General features: G+C 39.3%; 1 protein-coding gene, 1 long non-coding RNA gene and 1 pseudogene across 11 annotated transcripts in view; all 3 read left to right on the forward strand.

Moving 5' to 3' along the window:
• AIG1 (androgen induced 1) overlaps positions 1-23,798 on the forward strand; it is a 308,996-nt gene that overhangs the window by 60,822 nt on the left and 224,376 nt on the right. For 3 of the 10 annotated variants that reach the window (XM_014850696.3, XM_014850694.3, XM_014850699.3), the window contains exon 1: positions 21,064-21,368. The exons of 1 other annotated variant lie outside the window; for it this stretch is intronic. In XM_014850696.3, the coding sequence (XP_014706182.1) occupies positions 21,228-21,368 (141 nt within the window). In that variant the 5' untranslated portion in view covers positions 21,064-21,227. Of the gene's footprint in view, positions 1-21,024; positions 21,369-23,798 lie in introns of those variants that run through there. 6 more of the 10 variants (XM_014850697.3, XM_070506521.1, XM_070506526.1 and 3 more) reach the window with 5 other exon arrangements.
• LOC139044936 (small ribosomal subunit protein eS21 pseudogene) lies at positions 14,476-14,754 on the forward strand (annotated as a pseudogene).
• Positions 22,433-23,798, forward strand: part of LOC123285273 (uncharacterized) — a 31,419-nt gene continuing 30,053 nt past the window's right edge. The window contains exon 1 of the long non-coding RNA XR_011502424.1: positions 22,433-23,209. This is a non-coding gene — a long non-coding RNA (uncharacterized lncRNA). The remainder of the gene's footprint in view (positions 23,210-23,798) is intronic.

Here is a 23,798-nt window from a genome sequence, read left to right on the forward strand (position 1 = left end):
TTCCTTTTCTCTTCCGCTCTCCATCCTTCTTCTGTTGCTGCTTCTCCTCATTCCCATTTCTTTCATTTTTCATTTTAATAGATTTGAAGTCCTTACTTGAATAGGTCTTCTTTGGATTCCTCCACATTCTAACATTATTTATCAACTCTTTGTGAATTAGTAAGCTGGAGAGATAGATAGATAGATAGATAGATAGATAGATAGATAGATAGGTAGATAGACAGATAGATAGATAGATTGACAGACAGATATATGCTGCGGCATTTTGTTGTAAATCTACAATTTGTTGAAAATCTACAAGATGAACAATATGTTTATGTTGGTAACTATAAACATCTAGTTCAATCCCATGTTTTGATGAAGACATTGATTTTGAGGTTCAGTGCTTGGAGAGGCTGCCCAAGATGAGCTATGCAATTCCTTGTATTCATAAATAGCAGAACTGGGCCGAAATCCAGCAGTCAGTCAAATGCACATCTTACCACCCTGTGTTGCCTTCACTCTATAAAAATTACTTTGTTTGCAGAGTTTTTCTTGAAATTTCTGTTCCTGTAAGGAGAAAGACAAGTGTGTGCCAATAACTATTTGCCTGGACTTTATCGTCTATTGCTCCAGCAGGATGTCATGAATCGTTTTACAGCCTAACTTTATTATCTCTTTAAAAGGAAATGCTGAGAAAAAAAAAAAAAATCATGATTCTCTTACTTAGATGAAAGCACTAGCTAGTTAAAAATTCATAAAATAATTTTACTACCATATGGATTTTCCTCCCATCTAATCTCATTTTATAACTATGTATATGTGCTAAAATTTTAGTAGTATAAGCAGTGGTGTTTTCTAAATGGTCTCTCTGAAGAGTTATAAAGCTGTAGAGGAAATGAAATTTGCTAGCCTTGGAGGTGATGCTATAAAGATATACAATTACTTGTAGGAAGAGACATCCTCATATGTATTTTCTGGACTGTTCTTCCTTTTGTGGCTGCAGTCCTATTTGCTGTCATTTTCTCTGATGGAATTTCTGCCTCTCTAATTGGTCTGTGTCCCAAAAGAGCTACCCAAGTTAATTTCTAATATTCTTTCCATTCCCTACAAGTCAGTGTCCTACTACATTATAGATATGTTTTCCTGTCCTTAGAGCATCTCTTCTGCCTAAACTAGCGTTAGCTGGTTTTACCTGATAGGAAGTGCTGTCATCTTACGTAGCCTTCAGTGATGGTTCATGGAACAACGGAAGAGTATTTAGAGATGATTTTACAAATGGCTCGATTCGTCACACTATTGTCTTTGCAGGCATGGGTTCCTGGTTTTGTTGACTGGGGAACCCTACCCTGCCATAGGGCTCGAGTTTCATTTGGGGCTTGGTGACTCTCTAGCGCCACACACTGGCATCCTGATCATTGACAGTGCCCCTGGGACTCTGTCAATCTGCATGGCAGATAATCCCAGAGAAATCAGTGGAGAAGTCAAGGAAAAAAATCTCTCTGAAATCTATCGGATTCCAGAGATTTAGGACTAGCCTAAGTAATATTCTTTTCAAATTCCTTCTTTTCTGGCATTTCAGGTCAGAGCTAGGCACACGTTGAGCTTTGAGTTGCCATTTGTACCATATATTTCTTAATTTTCACTTTTCTTTGTGTTGTGTTGCAAAAATCATTCAAAATAAGAAAATAGTGAAAATCTCCACCCATCCCTCAGAGAAAACCAGTGATCACATTTGGTGTATATCCTTCCAGCCTTCTGACTGCGTTTATGCAAACATATATGTGAAAGTACTACCAAAAAATACAGTGCGTGTGTGTGTGTGTGTGTGTGTGTGTGAGACTTGCACTTTCTTTTTTACTTAACAGAATACATTGAGTATCTTTTTATATCAATACACACGGAGTCATTCCATTCTTTTTAATAGCTGCATAGTATTTCACTCCATTATATGGAGGTATCATAATTCCTTCAGCCTGTCCTTCAGTCACGGACATTTGGATTACTTTGATGTTTTTGCTGAAGGTAACATCATTATACATATATCTGCAATAACTTGGGGCAATACTTCTCCAGAGTAAATTCCTGGAAATTAGTAGGACAAAATACTTTTCCAGTTTGTACTTCCACCAAGAGTGTATGAAAATCCTTATTTCCCTGGTGTCATACCTAATACTGTAAATTTTTAATCCTTTTTAGTCTTTGCCAGTCTAAGTGAAATTTACTTTTATTTATAAGTGAGTTTAAGTGTCTTTTAAAAGATATGTTTAATGATCATCTGTAGTTATTTTGTGAATTTTATGTTCACATTTTTTGTCTATTTCCTGTAGCAGTGTTTTCCTTTATCTCACAGATTTGTGAGAGAGAGAATTTTAACACATTGATGGTTAAATTTCTCTTCTTTTGGTCATTTGTCTTTTATATTTGTTTATGCAGTCACTTCTGTCCATCTTTTTCTGTACGGTTTCTATCATGATGTTATATAGCAAGGTGTTCCACATAGAATTATTCTCTCCTGGTATATGTATTATTTTTGTTCTGGTTTAGGCATTAATCACTCTAGAGACATTTTAGGATGTGGTTTGATGTGGGAATGCAAATTCATTTCTTCCCAATTCAATAGCCAAATTTCACACCCCATTTATTGAAGAATACACCTTTTCTCCACTGATATGAAATGTCATTTTTATCCTATAGTAAATCCCATATAAATCAAGGTATATTGATCTATTGTTTTGTATCTCTATTAGTATCAGCATTTTTTAATTACTACATTTTTATAATATGTTCTAATAAGTTACAGGTCAAAACTTCATTAATCTTTTTTATATTTTCCTTGGCTACACTAACTTATTCTTTTCCAAACAAAATTAAAATTAAATTTTCAAACTTTTTAAAAATCCATATTTTGTTTTTAACTGAGTTGCAATCACCTTATTATAATTTATCACTTTATACTGTTTCCCCACTATGGTTCTCTTTGTTCTTTATTTCAGTTTGCTCTTTGTACGGTCACGTGCTGCCTAATGTTTCAGTCAGCGACAGACCACATATATACGATAGTGGTCCCAGGAGATTATAGTGGAGCTGAAAAATTCTTATCACCTGGTGACATCATAGCCATTTTAAAGGCTATACAATGTGTGTTTTAAGCTAAGTGTAAAGAGTCAAAAAGTTTATAAAGTAAAAAAGTTACAGTCAGCTAAGCTTACTTTGTTATTGAAGAAAGAAAAATATTTTTTAATAAATTTAGGGTACCTCAGTGTACAGTGTTTACAAAGTCTGCAATAGGGCACAGCGATGTCCTGGGCCTCCACATTCGCTCACCACTCACTCACTGACTCGCCCACAGCAGCTTCCAGTCCTGCAACCTCCATTCATGATAACTGCCCTATGCAAGTGTACCACTTTTTATCTTTTATACTGTATTTTACTGTACCTATTCATGTTTAGATATGTTTAGATACACAAATACCGTTGTGTTACAGTTACCTGCAGTATTCAAAACAGTAACATGCTGTATAGGTTTGTAGCCCAGGAGCCAGAGGCTACACCATGTAGTCCGGGTGTGCAGCAGGCTGTACCATCTAGGTTTGAGGAAGTGCACTCTACTATGTTTGCACAACAACAAAATCACCTGACAACACCTTTCTCAGAGCATACCCCCATTGTCAAGCGAGACATGACTGCATTTCACTAAAGGTCGTGTGTCTTTCTTGTTGGATTTATTTCCAGGCTGGGTATCTTCATTGGTGTTGTAATGAGCCTTCTCTCCCATTTCGTTTTCAGATTTGTTATTAATTTTTGGTATATTATTCTTGAATTGATTATTTCTCTGTACTTACTTTCTGTTGCTATTAATATATCAAATAATGTTCTTGATTTTGCTCCTAGGAAGTTATATAATTTTTGGTAAGTGATCATACATTTTTCTTCCAATATGTATCCTTCATTTCTTTTTCTTATATTCTTTCATTGGTCAGAAGTTCCAGAACATGGTTGACTGATAGTGGTATTGGCAGAAAGATTTCTTTTGTTTATGACTTCAATGGGATTATTTTTGATATTTCATTATTAAATATTCTATTTGCTCTGGACGTCTGAAAAATACTCCCTATCAGGTTAAGAAAGTTTGCTTCTTTCATAGCTTACTAGGAATTTTAATCAGAAGTAATCTTGAAATTTAGAAAATGCCCTTTTGGCATCTGCTAAAATTACATTAGCTGATTTCTAACATTGAGTGATTTTTGTATTCCTGAACAAATTTGATCAAGTAAAGTATATTATTCTTTTAATCTGCAGCTGGATTTTAAATTTCATAATAGATCATTTTTATTTGTGCTTATCAGAAAGATTGGCCCATGGTTTTGTGAAATATTTCTCAGGCTTATTTTATCAAAGTTATGCTTTTTAGAGCTGTACAACAGTTAAAAAATACAGAATTTAATTATTTCTTAAATATTTGATAAACATTTCTGAGAAAACCAATAGGGCCCAGAGCCATTCTGTAGGAGTTTCAAAAAATTTTTCAGCTTTTCTATGGATATTAGTCTACTAAGGCTTCCTAGATTTTATTCAGTAAAATTCAATTGTTTGTATTTTCCTAGAAAAAGATCTATTTTAAACTTTATTTGCAGGAAAGTGTACAAATTTTATTTAAAAATTATAATTTTTTCTTCTTATGTCTCTTTTCTCTTTCTAATATTATATTTATATTCTCTTGGGTTTTCTTTTGGCTAGACTTACCAGAAGCCAGATTTTCCCTTCATTTCATTTTGTTTTTACAGATTTTCAAATAACAGCTCACTGTTTTTATCACTAACCTCTCTGTACCTTTCTCATTTTTAAATCATTGCTTTCAGATCCTTTTCTCTTTCTTTTGATTTATTTTACTCTTTTTTAAATTTCCTGAGTTATATATTAATTTTTAATAACATTTTTTCTAAGGTATAATTTGTCTTCATCTCATACAATTATATTATTCTATCAGATTTTTTTCCCTCTTTGTTACAGGAGTTATCTAGAAGATAGTACTTTTACTTACAGATGATTTTAAAAAATTAACTCTTCTTGATATTAGTGTCTACATTTATTGCATTGAGTCAAAACATATTTCCTGTACATATTATTAATTTTTAAATATATGAGCTTTTAAATTACACAAGTAGTACATGAATACATTATTATTGTGGAATATCTGTGTAATAAAGATAAAGCAACTTCCTCCAGTCCCATCTCCAGTGCAAGCTTAAGTATTGGTTTGTTGTATATCCTTTCAACCTCTGTTCTGTTCATTTGCATATCATCACTAGTGACTGGTACCATACCTTGCTTATTGTGTGTGAGGTTGTCTTCAGTAAGAATTGTATGTTCTAGGGATTCATAACATCCTTTGGGGCCTTATTTTGAGGACCTAGATAGACACCTCAGGGCCCAGGGATTTCAAGCTCTTGATGAATCAGAATCAAGACTCCTAGCACTGGATTCCTTGCATAAAGCAGAGAGGAGGAAATCACTGATACTTCTGTGAATAGGGTCCTAAATTCTCCATCCTTCAAAAAACTAATTACCATGGAAGACAAATCACAGACCCAATAAATGGAAAAATTAATTCCTGAAGGAGTAAAAATATTTGACTCATTGGAAATGAACTTATATATCAATATGTTTCAATCATTCAAATAAATAAATAAAGTATGTGGTCCACAAAAGGAAAGCAATGACTGTGAATCAAGAACAAGTGAATATAGGAAAGAACCTAATTGAAATATTAAAAGTGAAAAATACATGGTCGTTGAAATAAGAAAAATTCAATATAGGAATTAATAGTAGATTGAACAGAACATAAGAGAAAACCAGTGAATTGGAAGACAGATTCGAGGGAATAAATCTGAATTCAACACAGAGGAATAAAGAGACAGAAAATACAAAAGAGAATTTAGGGGGCCTGGAGGTCTGATGGAGCAGTTTTCTACAGGAGCCTCTCAAGAGGACAATAAAGAGGATGAAGGAGATGAAATCTCCAACAGGACGTATAAACAGTACCTGAAGATTTTCTAGGCACTGAATAAATATGGAAAATGCACACGCACGTTAAATATATAATCCACACCTATATACATAATATCATGCATAACATCAATAGTAAAGAAAAAACCTTCAAGCTACCAAGGGGAAAGCATAGACTGTCCATAAGAAACGACGAGCAGACTGACAACAGAATCAATTAATTCTAGAAGACAATGGTAAAATATATGTAAAATCCCAAAGAAGGTTTGCCTTCAACTTATAATTTAATACCATGTAAATATTATTCAAGACTTATTGCAAAATAGATTTTCCCAGACATTTAAAAGCTAAGAGTTTATTCTGAATAGGTGCTCCCTGAAAGAATTATTGAAAGATGTAATTCAGCAGAAACTATCAATGGTGAAAGAAGAAATGTGATGCAAGAACTAGCAGGGTGTACGAGAGTCAGCAAAATACATTAGCAAAGCTGAATCATCATTCTGGAAGTGATTTATGTCAAATACAAGGTGGAGATGAAACACCTACAGTCACGTGAAACTCGGAGGAAGACGAGAGGGAAGCTAAAGAGTGCTAAGGAGGTTCTTGAGATGCTCAAAGGCAAAACAGTGACATCGCTTGTTTATTTATTTATTTAAAAGATTGGCAGCTGAGCTAACAACTGTTGCCAATTCTTGTTTTTTTTCCTACTTTTTTTTTTCTCCCCAAATTCCCCCAGTACATAGTTGTATATCTTAGTTGTGGGTCCTTCTAGTTGTGGCATGTGGGACGCTGCCTCAACATGGCCTAAGGAGCGGCGCCATGTCCTCGCCCAGGATCTGAACCCTGGGCAGCCGAAGCAGAGCGCGAGAACTTAACCACTCGGCCACCAGGCCGGCCCTGACATTGCTTTATCTAATACTCTATAAGAAAAATATAATGATAGATATGTATGTTAAGTGTCAGCACTCAAACTAGAGAAATAAAACATATAACTTTCAAAACAGTGGAGGAAAGAAAGGGAGGGGCTATCAGGAAACAAAATCAAATGGAAAAATTAGTCCTTCGTTTTTGTCTTGTACATGTGACAATACATATAAATAGCAGAATAAATGTAAGCTGGTAAAACAACTCACATTTAAAAACATAGACACTCATATTTGACTTTAAAAACTTTGAACATTTGAAAGTGCAATGAATGAGCATGAACTAATATATTTGAATAGAATCCCACTCTTGAATGAAAAAAAATTTCTTCTCAAACACTGAGCATTTACAGTATTCCAATGTTACCAAAGAAACATCAACAAATTATAAGAATTATCACCACAGAAGTCACGTCATCTGCCCACTCTGCTCTGAAATTAGAAATCAACGTACAAAGCATGTGGGATACAGCTAAAGGTAGGGAGAAATGTATTTAAAAATATGAACTATTGGAAGCAAATTAGGTAAATGTTCGACTCACATAGTTATAAAAGAAAGCAAAACACCTAAAAATTGTAGAACTAAGAAAATAATACATTTAAGGATAAAATATAATGAAATAAAAAACAGACTTTGAGAAGATTAATAAGTCAGATAAACTTCTGGTAGGGCTGATCAAGAAGAAAAAGTCACATTGAAATGATATTAAGAATGATATATAAGTACAGATATGATAAAGAATTAATAAATCATAAGCTAATATATCAAAACTGTATGCTAATGATTTTGCGAAATTAGATGAGATGGACAACTTTATTTAAAATGTAATTCATATAATTGACCCTAGTAGAAACAAAAAATTTGAGCAATCATTAAATTAAACTGCTGGTCAGAATAACCCTTGACCACCCAGTGCCCAAAAGAGTCTGGACCCAAATGGTTTTGCAAGCAACTTTTTAACAAACCATCAAGAAATAGATAATCTGTATTTTATACCAAATTTTTAAAAAATTAGATAAAATTACCTAGCTCATTTTATAATCTTGGTACTAAATCCAAAAATCACAGGATTAAAAATGAAGAGGAGGCCCAGCTCACTTAGGCACATGCAAACAGAAGTCGGAAATAAATATTAGCAAACTTTGCCAAAGTTTATGTATGGTGAAAGGTTTTTTAAAAATTTTCAAACAATACTATTTGGTTTCTAGTTTTCTTTTTTTTCTATATTACTGAATTGACAGTTTATTTAAAATCTTTCTTTTCTAATAAATGCATTTAAGGATAAACATGTTCTCCTGAGTACTGTATACATTTTTTTTTTTTTTTTGGTAGCGAACACCTGGGAACGGAGGTTCCAGCGTCTAGGGTACTCTGACCCATGCGGCCATGGGCACTGCTCCCACCTGCAGGCTGCTGCCTGTGCTGGGCGTGCAAGGGGCATGCAGAGGGGTTGACTCATCTGGTTACTCTGCAGAAGTACCCCAACTAGTCACCCAGTCCGTTAGTCTCGATGCCCTCCTGCTCGCTGCAGCCGCCAACCCCGGGCAGGAAGAGCTCTTTCATAAAAGCCTGCCCTGTGTGCAGCTTGACCATACATTACTTCTTCAGCTGCCTTTGTTTGTTTTCCATCCTTCAGTTAGTCAGTGCAGCTTCTGATCCACTGAAGCACCTTTTCTTTGTCTTCCAGAGAAGTTCTGGATTTATTCGTGAATTATCTATTTTGGGGGCACATCTGGGGATTTGGGATGGTAGAAGAAGGCTACAGCATTTAGTACACTTTCTACTGTGGGATGAGACTTTGTGATTTGGTGATAATTTTTATAAATCTTCTGTGTATTGGCTATAGAGCTCTCTATAGATTTTTAAGTCATTTCTTAATTGAGTTATTAAAATATTTTATAGCTTTGTTTTTCTTACCTACTTGTTTTGACAAACTCTGGGAGAGACATTATGGTAAGCAGAACAATGGCCCCCCCAAATACATCCACATCCTAATGCTCAGAACCTGTGAATATATTAGGTTATAGGGCAAAGGGGAGTTAAGGCTGCCAATCAACTGACCTTAAAATGGGCATATTATCCCGGATTTTCCAGGGGGTCCCAATGTCTTTTCTCACTATTATCTGTAGGTTGGGCATTCCTTTTTGTTCTCTGTATTAACTAATGATTATATTGTTTGGGTTTTTTTTTTACCATCCTTAAAGTGATTGTCTTAGAAATTACAACTCATACAAGACTAGTAATTTTGCAAAACTAGTAAATTTACTAGTCTTTGGCTTTTTTTTCTCCAATATTGGCAGGGTTCCTACTACCCTACAAAATAGGAATTTCTCTTCCCTCCTCAATGTATTAGTAGACAACTTAACTCTTCTTCTCATGGTCATTCTTCCCAGTGAGACGTAACTCCTGTAACTGGTGAACGTGGGAAAGAAGCCTGTTTTCTGATTCTCTTTCAGATAAGTGTCCTTGCAGCATACCCAAATTCTTCTCTTCTCAATAGGGTAAAGGTGTGGGGTCAAGCTCTGTTCCGATAAGAGAGGTCGACAATTTCATATGGGTATGCTTATTTTTGCCAATAGTAGAACTGATACTAATTTCTAGCTGTTTCCCTTCTCAATTCCTTCAGAACCTGTACAAATAAGAGAGGTGATTGGCCTGTCCATGACACTCAATGGCTTTTTTTAAAGTTTCCCCAGTATTCCAAAGGGTCACAGCTTCCCAAAAGAGTTCTGGGCATTTGTATGCATTAAAGCACTGTCTTCTCTCTTGAAAAAACCCATAACGTATATGTATTAGGAGGGACAAGCCCTATAAAAGTAGGCATAATCTGACTTGACAAATAGTAGAAGAAGTTGCTACCACAGAGGAGGCAGCCTGTTTGGGGTGGTTGTAGTGACCAGTGGTGAGGATCAAGCTGGGATACATGTCAGTGAAAGTCTGAGAAGCAAAGATAGTTGACTTGGGCCTTGAGTTGAGTACATTTCTTTTTCCCAAAATGATAGAAGGAGAAGGAAAAAAGACTGGGGGGAGGGGGGGGGAACATAGTATTTTCTGCCATCAAAGAGGTTATAAATTACCACAGTAAAAAGTTTTTAAAAGAAAGGAAGTGAAAAAACAATAAATCATTGCTTTGGGAGTTATTCTTGAAAACTGGGATTAAGTTGGATCAAAATTATCCTGAAGTAAGAAACCATGCAAACAAGAACATAGAGTAAAATATTCAAAGTGTTGAAAGTAAAAAAACACCAACCTAGGATTCTGTATACAACAAAATTATCCTTCAGAAGTAGAGGAGAAATAAAGACTTTCTTAGACAAACAAAGTTTGGGGGAATTTGTTCTCAAAGCTGGTAGACCTGCTTTGCAAGAAATGTTCAAAGAAATTCTTCATGGCGAAGGAAAATGATATGAGTCAGAAACTAGAATCTACATAAAGAGAGGAAGAGTGTGAGAGAATGAATAAATAAAGAAAAATACACATTTTTCTTATTCTTAATTATTTAACAGACAAGAGCATTTAAAATAACAATGACAACAACATGTTTGGTGATTATATCTTATGGATAAATGAAACGAATGATAGAAATATTATAAGGAAAGAATTGAGAATATTCTTTTTTTTCCTCCCCAAAGCTCAAGCACATAATTGTATATCCTAGTTGTAGGTCATTCTAGTTCCTGTATGTCGGATGCCACCACAGCATGGCTTAATGAGAGGTGTGTGGGTCCACACCCAGGATCCAAATCAGTGAACCCCGGGCTGGGGAAGTGAGTGCACGAACTTAACCATTGGGCCACAGGGCCAGCCCCCCAAGAATACCGTTGTTATAGGGTACTTCCACTATCTGTGAGGTGGTATAATCTTCCTTGAAACTAGACTTGGATTAGTAGTAAGTATATTTTGCAAACTCTAGGACAACCTCTAAAAGAATTTTTAAAAGCATAATTGGTATAGTAAGAGATGAAAGAAAATGGGATAATATAAAACGCTCAAATTCTGACTTTTCAGAAAAGTCAGAAAAAGAGTGGAAGATAAAAAAAGAAAGAAGGGCAATAAACCGATACTGCTTGCAAATATGGTAGATATTAATCCAACTATATCAATAATCACTTTAACCATGAGTGATCTAAATATACTAATTAAAAACAGACAGAGTGTATAAAAATCAGCACTCAACTATATGTTGTCCATGAGACACCCACTTTAAATATAAAGACACAGATAAATTAACAGGAAGGAATGGAGACAGATATACCATGCTGACACTAATCAAAAGGAAGTTGGAGTAGCTATATTAATTTCAGACAAAGTCAACTTCAGAAAAAGGAAAATCATCAGGTATAAGGAAGGGTACTTACTACGGTCTGATGTTTGTGTCCCCCTAAAATTCATACGTTGAAATCCTAATGCCCAATGTGATGGCGTTAAGAATTGGGCTTTTGGGAGATAATTAGATCCTGAGGGCAGAGCCCTTATGAATGAAAGCAATGCCCTTTTTTATCATGCCCTTTTATACACGCCCTTATAAAAAGTCATGAGAGAGCTCCCTTCCCTTCCACCAGGTGAGGACCCAACAGGAAGGTTACGACCCAGCAGAGGGCCCTCGCCCAACCATGCTGGCACAGCGATCTCAGAGTTGCAGCTTCCAGACTGTGAGAAATAAATTTCTGTTGTTTATAAGCCACCTGCTCTGTGGTATTTTATCATAGCAGCCTGAGTGAACTAAAACTGTACTACATGATAATAAAGGGGTCAATTTATCCAAGAGACATAACAATCCTTAATGTACATGCACCTAATAACAGAGCATCAAAACACATGAAGCAAAAAATATATATCTACAGAATAGCAAGGAGAAATAGACAAATCCACTATTATAGGGGGGAATTCAACACCCCTTCCATCAGTAATTGACAGACCCAGCAGGCAGGAAATCAGTAATGACATAATTGAACTGAAGAGCATCATCAATCAACTGGATCTAATTTGGCATTCATAGAATACTCCATCCAACAACAGCGGAATGTGCATTCTTTCCAGGTTCATATGGAATTTCCACCAAGCTTCCAGAGCACACTCTGGGCCATAAAACACATCTTAAGAAATTTAAAAGAACAGAAATCCTACAAACTGTGCTTTTAGACCACAAGGAAATTAAATGAGAAATTAATAACAAAAAAGTAAACTGGAAAAATCCTAATATATTTGGAGATTGAGCAACACACTTCTAAATAACAAATGGGTCGAAGAAGAAGAAAAAGAAAATTTTAAATATTTTGAACTAAGTGAAAAAATACAGCTTATCAAAATTTGTTAGATGCAGTGAAAACAGCGACTAGAGGGAAATTTACAGAACTAAATGCATATTATGAGGAAGGAAGAGAGATGTAAATTTAGTAATCTAAGCTTCCACCTTAGGAAAATAGAAAAAGCAGAGCAAATTAAATACTAGGTAAGCAGAAGAAAAGAAATAAAAATGAGAGCAGAAATCAATGAAATTGAAAAAATTGAATCTAGACACAGACCTTACACCTTTCACCTTTTGAAAAATTAAGTCAAAATGGATCACAGATCCAAACGTAAAATGCAAAACTACAAAACTCTAGAAGATAACATAAAACTTCTAGAAGATAACATAGGAGAAAATCTATAAAAGAAAGAATTGGTAAGCTGGACTTCATTAAAATTTAAAACTTCTGCTTTTCAAAAGATACTGTTAAGAGAATGAAAAGGCAAACCACAGACCGGGAGAAAATATTTGCAAAACATATCTGATAAAGGACTTGTATGGAAAATATGCAAAGAACTCTTAAACTTCAGCAATGAGAAAACAACCCACGGGCCGGCCTGGTGGCGCAGCAGTTAAGTTTGCACGTTCTGCTTCTTGGTGGCCCGGGGTTCACCAGTTCGGATCCCGGGTGCGGACATGGCACCGCTTGGCATACCATGCTGTGGTAGGCGTCCCACGTATAAAGTACAGGAAGATGGGCATGGATGTTAGCTCAGGGCCAGGCTTCCTCAGCAAAAAGAGGAGGACTGGCAGTAGTTAGCTCAAGGCTAATCTTCCTCAAAAAAAAAAAAAGAAAAGAAAAGAAAACGACCCAGTTTAAACTGGGCACAACATTTGAATAGACACCTCACCAAAGAACATACACAGATGGCAAATAAGCATACAGATGTTCAACATCGTATGTCATTTAGGGAAATTCAAATTAGAACATCAATGAGATACCACTACATACTAAAATCCAAAATACTGACATCAAATGCTGATGAGGATGTGGGGCAAAAGGAACTCTCATTATTGTTTGTGGGAATGCAAAATGGTACAGCCACTGTGGAATACAGTTTGGCAGTTTCTTACAAAGCTAACCATAGTCTTCCCATATAATCCAGAAATTGTGCCCCTTGGTATCTACCCAAATGGGTTGAAAACTTACATCCACAAAAAATACTGCACACAAATGTTTGTACAACTTTATTCAAAATTGCCAAAACTTGGAAGCAAGCAAGATGTGCTTAATTGAATGGATAAATAAATGGTGATGCATCCATAAAATGAAATATTATTCAACAATAGAAAGAAGTGAATTGTCAAGCCACGAAAAGACAATGAGGAACTTTAAATGCATATTGCTATGTGAAAGAAGTCAGTCTGAAAAGGTTACGTACTGTACGAGTCCAACTATGTGACATTCCAGAAAAGGCAACACTATAGGACAGTAAAAAGATTAATGGTTGCCAGGGACTCAGGGAAAGGAAGTGAGGGAGGAAGAGCTGGAGCACAGGGCATTTTTAGGGCAGTGAAACTATTCTGCATGATTCTCTAATGGTGGATACGTGAGAAAACCCATAGAACTGTACAACACAGGAGGAGCCAGCCCTAATGTGAGGATGGACTTTCATTACCAGTGTTGATCAGTTGCAACAAATGTATCACGCTGTGCAAGATATTAGTAATAGGGGAAACTGTGTGGGGGGGACAGAGGGAGTATACGGGAACTCTCTGTACTTTCTGCTCAATTTTTCTGTAAACCTACAACTTCCCTGAAAAAACAAAATCTAATTTAAACAAAATAAAAGAAAAGGAAAAAATTACCCTAAGGAAAGCTCTAGATCCAGCTCTGCTGCTAACTAACGGTGTGACCTCAGGCAAGTCATTTAACTCTTCGGAGCCTCAGTCTCATCATCTACAGAATGAAGAGATGGGACTGGGTAATCTCTAAGTTTTCCTCCAAATCGGAAACTGTGACTGCAATCGTAAGATCGTTCTGTGACTGTTAATATGTCTGGCCTCCAATACTTATTATGGTATAAAAAAAGGGTATCTGGAAAGAAAATAATTCATCAATTGAGCAAAACTTAAAGGTACATTATTATGCAACTCTGGAAAATAAATGGAACAGTATAATTCTTGGATGAATCTGGTGATAAAATGTAATTTCTATGAAAGGAATAATGGGTAAATCGAGCATAAATAGATATTGATGAAACATTCATTTAAAGACTATAGCGCTTTCCTGCGCTCGCGCTTGGCGTGATGGCACCAGACACGCCCTCGATATGCAGAACGACACCCGTGGGTGCGTGGACCTGTATGTGCCGTGGAAACGCTCCAACAGCAGCTGCATCATCGGCGCCAAGGATCACGCGTCCATCCAAAGGAAGGTGGCCAAGGTTGAGGAGGTGACAGGCAGGTTCAACGGCCAGTTTAAGACCTATGCCATGTGAGGGGCCATCTGCAAGATGGGTGACTCAGATGACCCCATTCTCTGACTGCCCAAGGCCGACGGCATGGTCTCAAAGTATGAAGAGGGCTCACGTGTGGACGCAGAGGCCTAGGAATTCTCCAGAGAGAAGGTTTTTGCGTTGTCCTTCCTTTTGTTCCAGGAACTTTTGACTGGAGAAGATCACGCATGGGAAGTACTTGTTATAAACAGTGAAAAGACCCCCAAAAATAAATAAATAAAAAATAAAGACAATAGAGCTCAAGTTTTTTTTTTTTCTTTTCTCCCCAAGCCCCAGCACTCACTCGTATAGTCTAGCTGTAAGTCCTTCTTCTTCTTCTATGTGGGACACCACCACAGCATGGCTCCATAAGCAGTGTGTAGGTCCACACCCAGGGTCCAAACCAGGGAACTCCAGGCCACAGAAGCAAAGCACACAAATCCAACCACTACGCCACCCGTCAGCCCCTCAGGTCTTTAAAAGATAACTTTCGGACGCCTCATGTGCCATGAGATGAAATGACGTGGCCAGACGTTAACCAAAAGATTGCCAATAATGGAAGTTGGATGAAAATTATGATGAAATGATTTGCGGCTCTTGGAATTCTTAGCTAAAATCTTCTCATCCTTATAAATCAAACAATGATGTCCACAAAGATGCTGAAATAAAGATGAGAAAACACAATCAAACTCACACCGTTTGTCAGTCACAGAAGGGGTGTTAGAGCCCGGGATGTGATGCGTACCGACTGGCAGCACCAGACAGCCTCGTGTAGTGATGAGGAACCCAAAAGACATGGTTTCATATCCCAGCTCTGCCATTTACTGGCTGTGTGACCTTGGGCGGTTTATCTAATTTTCTCTATTCCTCCATTTCTTCTTATGTAAAATGGAGATACTGGTAGTAACCATCCTCAGTGAGGCTGAGTTAATATTTGTGAAGTGCTTAGACCAGAGCCTGGCCCACAGTAAGTGTTATATGAGTATTTATTAAATAAAAAATACATAAATTTGAACCCTGGTCTCCTCAGTACTGTCCCACTAACCTATGATTCAGCACTTTTTGAAGCATGCCAGGAAATAACCCCAAATATCCCCCTGCACCATCGTTTAGCTGCATGTGACAGAGTATCCTACTACATTATTTTAACAAATGGGGGTTAGTTTTCTCACATCACAAGAAGTCTGAAAGGAAGCTGCTGGTGGCATTGGTTCAGCAGGTTACAGACATCAGGGCAAATATCTCTGAGATCTCGGCTTCTTTTCCTCATTCTTACAAGATGGCTACTGCAGCTCCAGTCATCACATACACAGTAAAACAGGAAAAGTAGGGATGAGGAGGGCTGCACTAGTGAACTATTTCTCAGAAATCCTTCCAGCAGTTTCCGACTTTCTCAGAACCGTGGCTTGGCCCAGCCAGATCATTGGGTTCCCAGGGAATCTCCCAAACATCCGTGTGGGACTGCTATCTTCTTCTACGTGTGAGCTCAGCTGTCAGTGAGGTGGGCAATTCACCTACTTTTTTTTGACACATGAATATTTGAGAGGAATGAAAACTCTATGTTTAGCTCCTGGGGGGTGAGGTGTCTGAGCTAGCCTTGGCTCCAGCGGGCCTGCCTGGGCTTCCCCGGGGACGAGGGCAGTGAGAGTTCTCCCTGCTGTCAGCCGGCCACCTCCACAGATAATTTAAACTGGCTTCTGGCATTTGGTGGGACCGCTTGACGCTGCCACCTCTCATGGCAAATCCCGTGTTTCCTGAAAAGAAAATGATGGTATTTGGATTAATTTGATCGACTCCTCTTTTGTGTTGGATGTTTATTACAAGTGTTGCTAAAATGGACTTTTAACTACCTCTGAGGATAACAAACACAGAGGGCCAATAAATGGACTGTAGACATTTTAGTTGCCCTTAATTCGGGAGGAAAGTTGCTTAATATGGTATGAAATGGCAGCCCATCCCACCATCCCTGCATGCCACATTTCTGTGACCTTGCCTTTCTGCGGAGGCTACCAGCTGCCCCAAAGGCTCGCCTTCTATGGAAAAAGAGTCTAGGACCCAAGGGGATAATTTAGTTAGCTGCTTCACATAATCTCAATCTATTGGGCAATACACTTTCCATCTTACAAAAGAAAGAATGCTCTCTGACAACTATGTCCCCTATGGATGGGCTACTTCCATGTGAAGGGCACCTCAGGGTCATCCCATGGTGGGAGGGTGATGGTGGTAATGCCAGGGAAGCTCACGGGCTGCTCCATTGGAAGATGCTACGACTGCTCTTCAGTATAATGTGACAGTGCTTCCTAGCTGGCAAAGTATTTGCAAGCATAGGCTTTATTAGAGACTTCCTGCCAGAGCTGGGCTTTGAGAGATAAGTAGAATTTCGACAGATGGAGAAGGTGATATGAATCATTAGTGCCCAAGGGGCATGGAAGAGCAAAAGTAAATGTTGAGTTTGGGGGAAAAATAAGAGAGGAGAGATGTAATCTGACCTACAGTTTCAGGAAGCTAACTCTAGGACAGTGATAAGGGTGACGTGGAGATGCAAGGATGGAGGCTGGAAACCAGCTATAGAGGTTACTCAATGAGGCACCGGAGGCAGAAATAGAGATGAAGGCTCAGAGTTAACAAATACTGCAAAGAACAAAGTACTGGAATTTGACTGTTGATTGGATGTTGTGGTAGAAACTGTTAGTGGTCTTCCAATATCTGTTTTCTCCCTGTATTACTTTCCTAGAGATGTCATTAACTAAGTACCCCACAGTGGATAGCTTAAAACAGCAGAAAGTTGTTGTCTCATAGTTCTGGAGGCTAGAAATCAAGGTGTCAGGAAGGCTGGTTTCTTCTAAGGCCCGGGAGGGAGAATCTGTGCCAGGACTCTCTCTTAGCTTCTGGTGACTGTCTGCAATCCTTGGCATCGTTGGCTTGTCATGATTCCAATCTCTGCCTCTACCTTCACATGGCATTCTCCCTCTGCCTTCTTACAAGGCTACCAGTCATGTTGGAGTAAGGACATACCTATGCCAGTATGATGTCATCTTAACTAATTATGTCTGCCGTGACCCTCTTTCCAAGTAAGGCCACTTTCTGAGGTACTGGTGATTAGAACTTCAACATATCTTTTTGGGGGACACAATTCAACCCATAACATCCCCCTTTCATCCTAACTGAGCCCTGATTTTGGGCAGGGCACATGGCCACTCAGAATGGGGGCTGCTTTTCCTAGCTATGGCCCCGTGGAAGGGTGCTGGCCAACGAGGTGAATGTGGAATTGCTGCGTGGCAGCAGCTTCTGCAAATCTTCCTTAAGGGACAATGTACATGTACCTTTTTGACCTGTCTTCATATTTTGAGGGGCTGGGCCAGTGGCGTAGTGGTTAAGTTTGGGTACTCCACTTCAGCAGCCTGGGTTCACAGGTTCAGATCCCAGGTGCGGACCTGTGCACAGCTTATCAAGCCATGCTGTGGCTGCGTCCCACATCTAAAATAGAGGAAGATGCACACAGATGTTAGCTCAGGGCCAATCTTCCTCAAAAAAAAAAAAAAGAAAGAAAAATGCAGACACTATAGTGTATCTATAGTGATAAACTGGAAACAACCTAAATATCCAAAAACAGAGAAAAGTTTGAGCAAAATATATGTTCATATTATGTCATGCTATGCAATCATTAAACATGATTCTTACAGAATTTCAAATAATCAGGACACATTAAATTTAAAGCAAGAACATCTGCTTGATGCAAATTGTTGCACAGTATATCACAACTAACTACATATTGTAAAAAGACTGACAGGTACATGCAAAAATATTTGCAGTGCTTTCTCTGGTTGATGAGAGTGGGGATAATTTTTTTAACTTTCCTATTTTATTATCATAAATATGCTACTTTTATAATGAAGAAAAAATAAGTAACCCAAAGTTGTTCTTTTCTGGGACACTGAGGCGATTTTTCCGATGCCCAAACCCCTCAAAGGGACATGTCCCAACTTCTATCCTTATGGTGCAGAGAGATGTGAAGAGGGAAAAATCATTTTCTCAAATATATTGATATTGTTAGAAAATACTTATCTAATGGAAACACAGAACCAAAAGAAATGTATAAACCTTGACTATTTTAAGGATATGTATAAACATGACTCTTCCTCCTAAATTTTTAAGCAAAGACCCATGGCAATATGAATTTGGCTTCTGGAATACAACATAAGGGGGACCCAGGGTTCTCTCATTTCCAAAATTAGCAAGGATTATCATCACCAATATGTCAGACACCCTCCTTCCCCCCAAAATAAAAAGGAATGAAGAGTCTGCATCCGTTTTCAGAAGTTCTTAAGGAAAGGATCTTTAGCCCATACGGAGACTACGAGTAGGAGCCATCACAAGACTCTAAGAACATAATGGAACAAGAAGCTAAAACAGAGCCTTGAAATCTTCCCTTGGGAAATGTTCCCATGAAACTCAACTGAGTCAGGCTATTCTCCCCATCTGCAGGAACTGTATGGTAGAACGAAAAAGACAAAAAAGTGACACGCAGTTATTTCTTCTATACAATGAAAAACAATATTTTGTAACTCAAATATGAATTATCAGGTAAATACTTATCAGTGAATAACATATTATAGTTTATAAAAAGGGATAACCTTGTACTGGTGATGTTTTAAAAGCAATACCCCTTTGTGTTATTTACCCTGTAAAAACACAGTCTGTGTATAGATTAATACCTTTTCTCAAAGAATAACTTTAAAGCAGACCTAAGATTATTAGATATAGTCTAAAAAGGAAAAAGAGCAACCTGAACATGTTAATACACAGTTATCAAGAAGTTCCCAAAATTGTAGACTGACATTCTCACAAAATATTTGAGTCAAAATTTATGCAAATGTTTGATTAAAAAACAAGCACACACAAAACTCACTATCTTATCATGGTTAGCAAATCACAAACTAACAAAAGCAAACACATTGGAATAGGTTCAAAACACTTATTTGAGTGCTGTCGTTATTTAAAAAGAAACTGACCACAGAATAAAATTTTAAGTGACTCATTGAAAATATTATTATATTTTGTAATGATAGGGACAGAGAGTCTTATTAGTGAGTTTCTAAATTGTAAGGTAGGAAGGCATACCAAACTTTGAGGATGTCACATGAATGCATAAAACTTTACTAAGGACCCATTGGATAGATCTTCAATAGATCTACTTTTTAATTTTGCTATCTTATGAACATGTAACATGGATATACAATTAAAAAAATACTCAACTTTTTCATTTAGACAAAAGTATAAATTTAAAAACTATAAAATATAAAAAATATAAGAACTATTCAATAATGACTAGTTTTATGCTAGTAGAATTTTCTTGGAACTATCTTGATTTTTGTGACATCAATTTCTATTAGCATAATTATAAGGCTAATTAAAGAAATTTACTGGGTTTCTTTTTTTGGTTGAGAGCCGAACTGGAAAAATTCCGGGAAACATTCATGAGTTGCCACCTTCTCTCTGACAGACCGCTTTCCCTGCCCCCTCCCTCCACATTCTCTGACTCAGAGACTATTTGCAGAGGACACCTGTTTTAAATGGATCCACAGGAAATACCTATGTGGTCTTTTCATCATCTGACCCTGCATCTGGTTGGTTGAAATATGATCATGATAAAAAAAAAAAATGCTGCCCACAGGCTGATGCAATTTCAGTGTTACAACATTTACTGGAAAGCAGAGGGAATCCAGCTTATATTTGTTTTCCTTCCATGAAGCCCTGGTATTGTAGTGTAGGAAAAAGTAAGTAAAAGGGCAAAACCCATTTAACCCTCCAAAGATTAGTATCAAATTACACACCGGGTTTTACCTCCAAACTCAGAATGATACGTTTTTAAGCTGAATGCAATCTCGCAGCAGAACCTTATCTCACACTCGTTCCTTTATAGCCTTTTCTTTAGACACCTCTGTCCAAAGTGCATAGCCTGTCTTGTTGTATTATATATTGATAAGATCTTTAAAAATGCAAGGCAGTATATCCACCGGAATAGCATTTATAAGGGAATTTCGTAGTGATTAACAGTAGTCTAACACTAAAAATCCAACTGGGTCCAAAATAAAGCAAGTCATTCGTGGGTACCGCGGGGTGCGGGTTTACACCCCGCGTTCACTCCTCCGCCGGTCCTTCCGCACGGAGCACCCCACTTGGCCAACAGGAAGCCCCCCTTGACCTCCACTGCAGTGTGGAACCTTGGGCGACCCTGGGGTCCCCTCCTTCAGTGCAGGTTCCCCTCCGCCCGACGGATGCCCCCGGCGGCGGTCCGGGGCTCGGCGCGCGCTCGGAGGCCCACCCTCCGCTGGCACGCCTAGGGGGCGCCCCCGGCCGGGTCTCCCGGGGCCCGCGGACGCAGGAGCAGAATGACGGAGGTGACGGAAGCGCTGACGCCACGCCGCCCGGAGCGCCCGCCCGCCCGCGGAGGTCGCCGGGCCCGCGGCCGCGCTGTCCCGCGGGCCCCGCGCAGCCCCGCCCGGCCCGGGTTCCCACGGCGCCCGCCCCGCCCGCGCCTCCGCCCGCCCTCCTCGCCGCCGCGCCAGCCCGGGCCTCTGGCGAACATGGCGCTCGTCCCCTGCCAGGTGCTGCGGGCGGCGATCCTGCTGTCCTACTGCTCCATCCTGTGCAACTACAAGGCCATCGAGATGCCCTCGCATCAGACCTACGGAGGGAGCTGGAAATTCCTGACGTTCATTGATCTGGTAAGGCCGTCCCCGCCTCCCCACCCCGGGCCTCCGCGCACCCGGAGCCTGTGTGTCTGTGGGTGCTCCAGCACCTGCGCGCGCGCGCCGCCAGCATCCACCCTGTCCTCGCCTCTTCCCCGGTGATTGCGTCTCAAGTGGCCCCGCAGCAGCACCTTCGCAGCCACCCGGCGTTACTTGATAGCTGGGGCACGAGTGGAGGTGGGGTGAGCCCAGGTGGTGGGCTGCTTGGAGGGGGACACAGACCTCCTGCTAAGAGGTGACGCGGAAAGATTCTCGACTTGGCAAATGGATTGGACCACCTTGGTCATGAGTGGCCTCATACCCATTCGCCCCAAGACGCTTTCCAGAACACCCGCCGTGGGATCCAGTTGCAGTCACTGAAGGAAACTGGGTATTGGCGAACTGAGTGGAGTGTCCTCTGAAAGGACCCAAATCCTCTTCAGAAAAAAGAGAAAGTGCCTAATAAAGGTTTTTTTTTTTTTTTTTTGCGTCTGTTTTTTTGCCCATTGTCAGTAATTTACTTACAACCTTTTACCCCAGAAACATTAGGGGAGAGAGATTTTCAAAGTGCATTTCCAGCGTGACCTTGTGCTCCTCCTTCCCGCGTACAAGTTCGCAGTAGATGCCTAAGCGGCTCTTGTTTTGGCGCAACAGGATAGCCTTGGCAGTTGGAGTTGTTGGTTTTTGTTTTTGTTTTTCAAAAAAAAGAAAGCGTATCCACTTCTGGCACTAAAAGGGCCAGAGAGTTGGAACATGAGCAAAAGACCCAATGATAACACGGAGTGGAACCCAGGATCTTCAGAGTGAAAGATGACTAATTTAGGTTGGGTCAACCACACACTAAGAGATGATCACGTGGGCAGAGGGTTAAAGCAAGAGCGACCAAGTCTAAGGATTAGAGAAAATGGAGAGCCGATTCCTGGACGCCACAACTGTCCAAGGTCATACACAAGTTGGCTACTCAAGGTTATGATCCCTGATGGTTGACCCTGGTATTGATGAAGAGAACTTCATAGCTGGTTTAAGATATTAACAAAGGCTTAGGCTTTTTTGTTAGGAAAGGCAGTCAGAGGGGTTTTGTTTAGAGCTACCACCTATATTTGTATCCTGTTAGATACTTTCAGACAGGAAGTAAGTGCTTTTTCCCAGTAGTCTCCAAGCTGTGCACACACCCAGACTTCCCAGGGCATAGAGTGTTTCAGGGAGTTTCACTTTCAGATCCTCAACTTCCATCTCTTTCCTGAAACTGATCTCCCTCTGAACATGGGCGCACCTGCCAGTTCCCCTTTCTTCCTCCCCATTCATTCAAGGGCTCAGCATATGACAAGGCTCTGTGCTGTGTTTGTCTGTGTGTTCAGCACTCAGAAGATAGGTGGCTGTTACCAGGACTATCTTCCTATTTGATTGGAAAACGAAGTCAGACTTGTTTTGACAGGAAGTCTCATTGGGTTGATTGGCTTGTCCATGTGGATTGGCTCTGCCAATTATGATGTATAGCAGACATTTTCCATAGAGGAATGAGTGAAGTCTGCAGCCCTGAGGTTCTGATAAATATGTATCAGAGTGTTAGAAATCATGTCCCCTTTTCACGTGTTTAAACTTATGTTAAAAATGCTTAGATGTTCTTTAAAAATGTGTGCATAGATTTTCAGAGTTCTTTTAGGGGCTGTGTGAACAAAATTCCTCTTGGATCACTGCCTTATCCCATTCCTCAGTCGGATCTTGCTTCGATGGCCCATTTGAGTGTTGCCGAGGAGCAGTGCTGAGCTAAGACACTGATGGAGACTCCGCCAGAGCCATAGGAGCTGTGGGCGGTCTCAGAAGCACCTTTGCATTAGGTACGGTTTGGGGGAGCAGGGGTGGGTCAACAGGTGAGAGGGGTAGAAGTTGAGGGTGTTGGTTAACCCATGAGAGATGGCGGCTGCTCGTGCTGACACTGCTCACTGTATGTTAAGAAATCAGGCTCACGAGAAGCCATATCCCCCTCATGACCTCTGCGCCATGAGACTGTAGAAGAGCCCGTCTGACTCTACTCAAGCTGTCATGCAGTTTATGTTGATATAGCCTTTGATGCTTGGACTTGCCTATTTTAAAGAACACTAATCGCCACCAATATGCTTTTGTCTATCAGAATTCAGGCCATAAATCCAAATTGGTAACTTTTACTTTGTTTCATATTTCAATTCAGTTTGTAGAGAACCTTCAGCCAATCATTCAGACTTTTTACTCTCTGTGGCCTCTGATTGAAATATGATAATTATCTTTAATCAAGAGTTCCTGTGAGAAAGTATGTCTAGAATATATTCATAAAAACACTCATGCAAAGTGTTATTCTTTTTATTATTAGAGATTTCGAGTCTTTAGAGCTTAAGCGTTGGACAGCTGTCAAAACAACCAACCTGTCAGTCCTTGGTAATGGCGGGAAAA

This window comes from Equus asinus, chromosome 1 (genome assembly GCF_041296235.1).
Source record: "Equus asinus isolate D_3611 breed Donkey chromosome 1, EquAss-T2T_v2, whole genome shotgun sequence".
Lineage (NCBI taxonomy): Eukaryota > Metazoa > Chordata > Mammalia > Perissodactyla > Equidae > Equus > Equus asinus.